This window comes from Hippoglossus hippoglossus, chromosome 6, assembly GCF_009819705.1.
Source record: "Hippoglossus hippoglossus isolate fHipHip1 chromosome 6, fHipHip1.pri, whole genome shotgun sequence".
NCBI lineage: Eukaryota > Metazoa > Chordata > Actinopteri > Pleuronectiformes > Pleuronectidae > Hippoglossus > Hippoglossus hippoglossus.
In genome coordinates, this window is record NC_047156.1 from 1594164 (window position 1) to 1602268 (window position 8105).

The following is an 8105-nucleotide window of genomic DNA, read 5'->3' on the forward strand; positions in this document are numbered from 1 at the left end:
AAGAGGGACATTGAAATGTGTTCTACAGCCATTTTAAAAGGTGTTCTCCTAGATTCCACATTTCCAGGACCATTAAATCCTGTGTTTTTCCTTTTATAAAACTACTCTTGTCTTGTAAAAGCCTCCAGTTTCTAACACAGGCTTTCTGTTGTGAATATTTAGGCTTCAAGGTAAAACAAATTGAGATTTAAAAGATAGAAAAACCTTGAATAACATCAAGTCTTATTCATTCAGACTTCACAAAGCTCCGTCAGAGGCACAGGTGACTGTATACAACAGTTTTCAGAGGTTGAATAAACTGATCTTTTGTCAAACGGGAGCCGTGACCCTTATTAGTCACTTAACTAATGTGATGATTTTCTTAATATGACCTGCTGCCGTACCTGAGGTAGAGGATTCGAGCGATCAGGCCGTACAGCACGATGGCGAGCAGCAGAGGGATGACGTAGAAAATGGCGAAGTCGGTGAGGTAGATGGGCAGATAGAGCTCCCGCTTCACTCTGTAGCCGCACTGCACGTGTCCGTCCGGCCCGACCTGAGGATCACACAGTCGGAGACGCTGTAATGAAAACAGGCGGCTGGCTCCGCGTTGATAATCTTCTCACATCTCGACATAATAATATCAGAAATGACACAGAGCTCTTCAGAGCTTTTCACATTCCCCTGCAGTCGAAACGCCAGTTCTTTACAAAAGAGGCTGCGGTGATAACAAACGTTCAATCTGCTGTTTGTGACTCATGCACTGAAACACTATGTGGAGCTGATGTGTTTATTTTTCACCTCGTATGTTACAATAGCAATTTGTGTATGTGTAGAAAGCTGTAATCTCTGCGCTTCACCCTCATTCAATGTATTTTTACACTTGTCTGGAAATTTATTGTGGCCACAGTTTACAATCGTGATTATTGAGTCTGTAATTGAAGGTTAGTCCCGTTTCCACTGGTCAAACACCCACTGACGTCCGGCTTCTGTCTGAACAACTCTGCAGTAAACACAGGTTTCTATCAGAAAACATGACGCTCGGGGGAGCGCGCTAATTTCTACTTCTGCTTCTTCTGTATTTTGGCAACTAGATGCTGATGCTGTACTTTTCCTGTGCATCGTTATGACGCCCATTGAACCTCCGGGCGTTGCCGCATAAACAGCCATGAACGTTTGTGTATTTCATTTATTTTAAATCTTGGGATTAACGTGCAACAGAGATTTCTTTCCTCTGTTTTATGCCAAATGCAACAGTGGCCGGACAGCGAGGGGATTGAGCTTCTCGGTTTCCGGCGCGTTCCTGACATCAAACAATCCTAAACACTAAAAAAGTCACTCGCCTATTTTAGTGTTTAAAAAAACCCACGTTTACAAGAGATGGTTTTAATCACAGTTAATCAGTTACGGGGTATTTCTCCAACCTGAATGTCCACCAGGAAGAACCAGAGCATGCAGTAGACACAGGTGAAGATCCAGACCCCAGCTATGATGCGCTTGGCCCGGGACACCGTGCACACGGTCTGAGCCTTCATCGGATGACAGATAGCTATGTACCTGCAGGTGAGGAGAAGGAGGTTTAAACACAAGGTCACACCTGCTATGTGAGTATAGAGAATATTATGACAGTTTATTGTGGTATCGAGGTCCCGCTGATACATGCACTCAACCAATCAGGAGTCAGTCTCAGCTGTCAATCATCACATCTCAGCCCATTTATCAAATAACTAATTAAAACCAAACTGATCCATCTTTTCTTACATATTCCCCGTAAAGCAGTGGCTGTGGGTAATGGGACCTTCCTCTTGGGCTCAACGTTATGCAGGGACTATGTTTGTCAAGCAATATACTAGATATTCAGTCAGATTATTACTGTGGTCAAACTATTACTATATTTGCACAAGGGTTTTATATTTATATTCTCTGTTGCCCTAGTTGCAATGACAGGAGACAAATGAATAGACTGTAAATAGCATCCTTCACTGTGTTTCACTGTATATTTACCTTTTATATGTGCAGAGATGTTGATCAAGAGACTGAATTCATTAAACTGATGTAAGAGGACAGAATATTTCTTCCCACAGATGGGCACAAATACACCGGTGAAGTCATCAAACACCAGCTGTCATCAGTGTGGTACATATATATATATATATATAGTCTCCTGTACCATTTTAGAATGGCATTTAGCAGAGCGCATACGACTGCAAAGGCCCAACAGTTTCCTTAAATCCAATCAAGCTGCACCAAATTGCTCATCGATATCAGTCCTCTAAATATATCCATCAAGATCCATAAATTATTCCCTGAGTAAATGATGAAAACGTAAAAAAAGAAAATACCCTATCTCTCAATGTTGTAAAAGAAAATTCCAACATCTTCCCTAACCAATACCACGTCCTTCCACCAAGTTTCGTTATAACCCGTCTGTAGTTTTTGTGTTAAACAACAGAAAAAGAACAAACGTTGATGAAAAGCTGCTTCTCCGAGGTCATTAAAAAGCAAAGCATTCTCCAGCAGGAGCCCATGAACGCTGCTCTGAGAGCGATGGCAGTTGTTCTTCCTCACCTCTCCACGGTGAAGGCAGTGATGGAGCAGGAGGACGCATTGATGCCCAGGTACTGAAGGTAGGTGATCCCCAGGCAGCCGGCGTGGCCGAAGACCCACGTGCCCGTCAGGCTGTCGGCCACGTTGGGCAGCCCCGCCGCCACCAGCACCATCAGATCGGCTATGGCCAGGCTCACCAGGTAACAGTTGGTGGGTGTCCTCATGTGGCGGGTGGTGAGGACCACCACCACCACCATGATGTTGCCCACAATGCCCATGCCACACACCAGCAGGACCAGGAACACCGACACCGTCTTGTACTCCAACAACTCGGAGACGGCGATGCTGGGACTCAGGGAGATGTTGGTCGGGGTGTCGATTCTGGAGCTCGCGTTGTCGGTCATGTCTGCAACGTGTTGACGTCTTCACCCCGCCCCCCCCCCCGAAGTGTTTGTAAAGCAAAGGTTATGTTTGTTCGATTAAAGCTGATGACGGTCGTGACTCTGAAATGTCGCCATGTTTCTTCCTCTTCATTTAGAGCATTGACTCTAATTCAAATTCAATCATCAAGTTATGATATTGACTCAAACATCAACATCACAGTTTGGATTGAGTTCATTACAGAGGAAATAAGCAGAATCCTTGTTTTCTTGCCTCCTGTTGTTCAGCTTTACTGTCTCATTTTTAACTAATTTAAAAGAGTGAAATATATTAACATCTTGCAGATTATGCTCCCAGGACGACCGAACCCCCCTCGGGCCTCCATCCAGTCACCTAGAAGGAGAAAACGCTTCATTAATTGGACGAATGGGGAAATGAACGGACAATAACCGTTGGACTTTCATTCGTCCAACACACACATGAGCACGTGCACCACAGAGACGTTCTCTGTGAGAATCCCTCATCTGCAGTTCGGGCTGGAATCAGTTGATTAATGCTGCGTGGAAACAAAAGTGCTTGTGCAAACAGATGAAGACGAGAAGTGGTGGATGAAACAAAGGAGGCAAAAATGACAGAACAATGCAAGCCGGTGGTTTCAAATGACACTGAGAAGAAGCTGCATGTGAGTTTAGTGATGTTGTTGCACAAATTACGAACAGAGAAGATCAGCAATAAATTATTTTTCTTTTCTGGAGTACTCTTTCAGAAATTTAAGGGTTTTCCTGTGTTGAAGTTGATAGTTTGTCCTGATGGTGGCGCCAGAATCAACAAGCAGGAGACCAGAGGACGCAGCCTTCGCGGTCTACGCATTCGGGATGAATACACACATTTGCAACATGGCTGCCTTGTGTGTACTGCGTCCGTTTGGAATAATCCAGGAATGTTTAGTACATGCTTGTTCTCAATGTGAACCCATGGCTAAATAGTAATTATTTCTCTGGCCTGAGAATCATCTTTTGGTGACTGTATGAATATTCTCCACAAATGTCACAGCAACAAACACAAGTTGCTCTCAACATTGCGTTGGACGAGCCAACACACGTGTAAAAACCTGGATTTTCCTGCGGACCTGATGAAGCTCTGTCATCACAGTCTGCAGAATCTGTCGCTCCACCAGATCTGAAACCACGTCTGGTGAAGCTCTGATAAGATTCACTGAGGATGGGGGATAATAGACAATATTCAAATCAGCCATTTAGGTGCTGCTGAGCGTGCAAGTGTAACAAATAACCTCTAATACTGCACTCAAGGAGTAAACAAGCTCAAATGAGCACATTAAGATCATTTTAACATAATATTCCAATAAGTGTGAGGTTTGTTTGTCCTCTAACGATCCACTAATGATGCCTTCTTCTGCATTTCTGCTTAAGTTACTGTTAAATTCCTCCAATCCGACACATAAGAATCATAAAAAAGTCATTTCTTAAAACCTTAACTGCTTTAATAGATTCTGAGGTTATTGGAGGACAAAGTGTTTTTTCCTCTGCAAAGTCCAGAGGTTTGTTTGGAGGTTTCACATTCTGCTGAAAGCTAATTAACCAGCGGGCGATACTGTGAAACTGTACGAGGCATCTGTTGCTCTTCTCACTCGTCTCCCGGCCCCAGCACACACACATTCCGGACCTGCCCTCCTGAGGGCTGCCTCTAATAAATTGAGGTGGACATGAAATGAAAAGTAATTTAGTTCCACTGTCCTGTCGTCAGAGTGACTGCATCCACTCTCTGTTCCATTACACGTCCGCTGCTCGGTGGAACTAATCTCCTGCAGGTTCCTGAGGATTCACACTGGACCGCCGTTTGGTTGTAGTGTAATTTACATACACAATTTCCTTTTTCATATGAAAAGCAACCCATCAATTTAAGATCTTATTATATTATCTTAACAAGTAATAGTCCCAGAAAAGGTCTTAAGGAATAATTCATAATTTTGGAAAATAACATTAAAAAAAATCCTCCTACCAGCACCTCCAGCTAAATAATTAAGACATTATCTCATTTGTTAAATGCGTAAAAATGCCGTTAAAACCACAATCTGTCATTTCTACACTTTTATTACTTACTAAGGCTGCGTGACGTCAAAGGGTAGAAGCTGAAGTGTTTGGAAACAACACGATAGCCTCCAGGCTCCTATCACATGACCCCCGTCCGTCTGTCTTTGCTGCTGTTGTGTAGTTAAATCTAGAATTTTATCATTTAACAATGATACAACTGCTCTTAGTTCATCACTATTGCTGCTTCTGGTTAAAAGCCATTCCTGCAACTACGAGTGGTCACATGATGTGTGTTTTCAGGCATGTTAGTGTTAAAACTAAACGCTTGTGTGGACAGAGAACGTTTTCAGGTGGAAACAGTTACTGATGGTGAAGCTTTGCATTCGCTGCTGGTAGTCGAGTCATGTGACTAATAAGAACCAATCAGGAAGAGAACGTGTCCTCGTCATCGTTTACAAAAGTCTTTGCTTCAAAATCACAGAGTTTTGAAACAAAATGGGACTAGAATCATTTCCAAAAAGTCTTTTGGATGCGGACGAACTGTAGACGCTGGCTTAGACTGTAAATAAAGATGGATGACATGATCTCCAAAAGCAAAGCCAAAACATCTGGATCACCCCCTGGTGGTTGGCTGCAGTATAGGTCATAAACTCGTCCATGTTAGCAAATGGAACACTGAACAAACTTAAAAGCCAAAGTAGACATAACGGAAGGTTTCTGTCATTTTAGGTAAAGTTCTTATCACACTCATGTATGTTCACGTGTTGAGACTGACTCCAAATGATGGCACCAGCGCAAGATGGCGGCCCCAGTATCAGGACTAATTTGGGCTTCATTTTAGCAGAGGAAGGAGGTGGAGACTCTGCGTCCATCTTTCTTTACAGTCTCTATGCAGAGGTTTTAAAAGTAAAAGGTATTAGTGTGGATGCAGCCTATGTCGGAGTTCGGTGCACAGTATCAGATCTGTGGTGGAAATAAACCAGTGGCTCTGGCTTAGAGTCATTTCTCTGCGTAAAATGAAGCAATTACGAACTCTGTCTGGAAGGTCACCAACACGAGCCTGCAGCTTCTCAAAGGTCACTAATGTGCGCTCGCTGAGCTACGGAGCCTCGACCCGTTAAACCACCACCACGTCTAACGATCCCTGCGCTGTCCAAGTTTAAGGTGATCATTCAGTCGATGGTCTCATTTCCTCTCTCCTTCCTGCCTCAGTTCTCAGGAGCAGTCATTAAAAATTCAGTCCTTAACGTTTACAGTAAAGCACGTCGTCGCTCATGGGCTCAGCTGAATCCTGGTCCGTGACTCAGACTCATTAAAGGCAGCAAATTGGGGATTGTGCCCTGTGGTAGAGCTGCCTTTGAGCAAAGCAGGGCACCAAACCCATAACAGCTGGTGAGTAATGAAATGAAATGTGGTATCAGGGGCCCCTGTGAGATATTGGAGGTATAGCATGGACCTTAGCTGACAGAGTTATGTGATAAGATAAGATAAGTGGAGCAGCAGATAATCAAAAAGAGGTAGAGAGAAAGAGCCACTGAATAAGTAATAAAACCAATTACAAAATAGACACTTAATTAAATGGAAATAAAAACGGATTATACGGCGTCAGGAGGAAGAAAAGCTTAAGATTGCTTCGGAAAAAAATGGCATTTTGAGGATTATAAAGATGTTTTAATTATTGATAATAAAATGATGAAAAGAGGATAAATTATATAAAACAAGACACTTTAAAAGTGACTTAATTGTATAAAAGATAATAATAAAAATAACAAAAATGGATATGTCTATTTTCTGATGAATTTGTGACACTATGGGAATTATGTGATGTTTAAATATCAAAAAGACAAAGTGACACATGATGTATTTCACTTTTCCTCTCCTCTCTCTGAGCTCAGCGAATGGATGATGACTTAATGTTGAGTGTGAGTCTGGAGCTTCGCCCGATGATGACAGTCACACTGATGAGAAGCAAACATGAGTGACGACGAACTTCTAATTAATCTCAACATTTACTGAGGAAAATAAAAATGATTTTACCTGCTGCGTCTTCACATCCTCAGGAATCTTCTGCCTTTTGCTGTCCTCACAAAATAAGTGTGTGTGTGTGAGGGTGTGTGTCTGTGTGTGTGAGGGTGTGTGTCTGTCTGTGTGAGTGTGTGTCATGTCAGTTGGAGCCTGCACAGCCACGTTGAAACTGTTGTCTTGATACTACACATCACAGCATCTCTCTCGCTGACTGAGCCTCGTCACTCCTGCACAGACTTACATGGGAAGCAGCACCTGCACCTTCAAAATAAAAGTGCGATACCTTATTTGGGATTACGTCACCGTTTAGAATAAAATCTCACTATTTCATTCTGCTAAATTCCATATGGATCAAAGTTATAAAACACACACTTTTGGTTTAATCACAGACTTGTCAGTGGATTAATTTGATTTGACATTTGTTTGTTATCCAAAACAAACTCGTGAAATTGCATCGACTCCCACTAACTCAACAAAACCGTACAACGATTTTAGTTTTTCCAAATGACTGCATCATTGGTCAAAACCAGATGTTTTCAGCATAACGTCTACTTCCTGAAGGAGGAGAACAACCTCCAGAACAACCTCCATCTTCCTCCAACTGCACAGGAATGAAGCCACGATATCCTGGAGACGGTCGCTCGTCCTGTGCTGGTGACGTCCGTTGGATCCACAGTCTGTACATTAGTGACTGTGGTTCACCGATCCACGCGCTCCACCAATCACAAGTCAGTGTCAGCTGTCAATCATGACGTCTCAGCCCATGTTTATATTCAGGGGGTCATGCAGATGTGTTGGCTTCACTTCCCTCACAGGACTGTAATAAACGCGACCGAATGAAATGATTGGTTGACCCGTGCGTCACAGCGTGAGGGACATGCGCCACCGAAGAAGAGACGACCGTCAGAAGTTAGCGAGCGTGTTACACGATAGTCGTCTTCTATCATGTTTTCGGGGCGGAGCTTTGACGAGACCGCTGATGGGAGGGGGTGGGACGTATTGGTGGATCGTCATGCAGCGTCTTTATGACCATGTCAAACGTAAGACCAGCCACACTAACACTCTGGATGAAGAAAATCAAATGCATGTCAGTCTATTAAGTTATATTTCTACTTTTATTTT

At 43.1% G+C, this 8105-nt stretch overlaps 1 protein-coding gene across 1 annotated transcript in view; it reads right to left on the reverse strand.

Moving 5' to 3' along the window:
- trhr2 (thyrotropin releasing hormone receptor 2) overlaps positions 1-7173 on the reverse strand; it is a 14422-nt gene extending 7249 nt beyond the window's left edge. Inside the window, exons 1-4 of the mRNA XM_034589295.1 lie at positions 6996-7173; positions 2548-3300; positions 1404-1536; positions 384-535 (exon numbers count right to left, since the gene is read on the reverse strand). Coding sequence (XP_034445186.1) covers positions 384-535; positions 1404-1536; positions 2548-2930 — 668 coding nt within the window. The 5' untranslated portion in view covers positions 2931-3300; positions 6996-7173. The remainder of the gene's footprint in view (positions 1-383; positions 536-1403; positions 1537-2547; positions 3301-6995) is intronic.
- Positions 7174-8105: the final 932 nt, after the last annotated feature.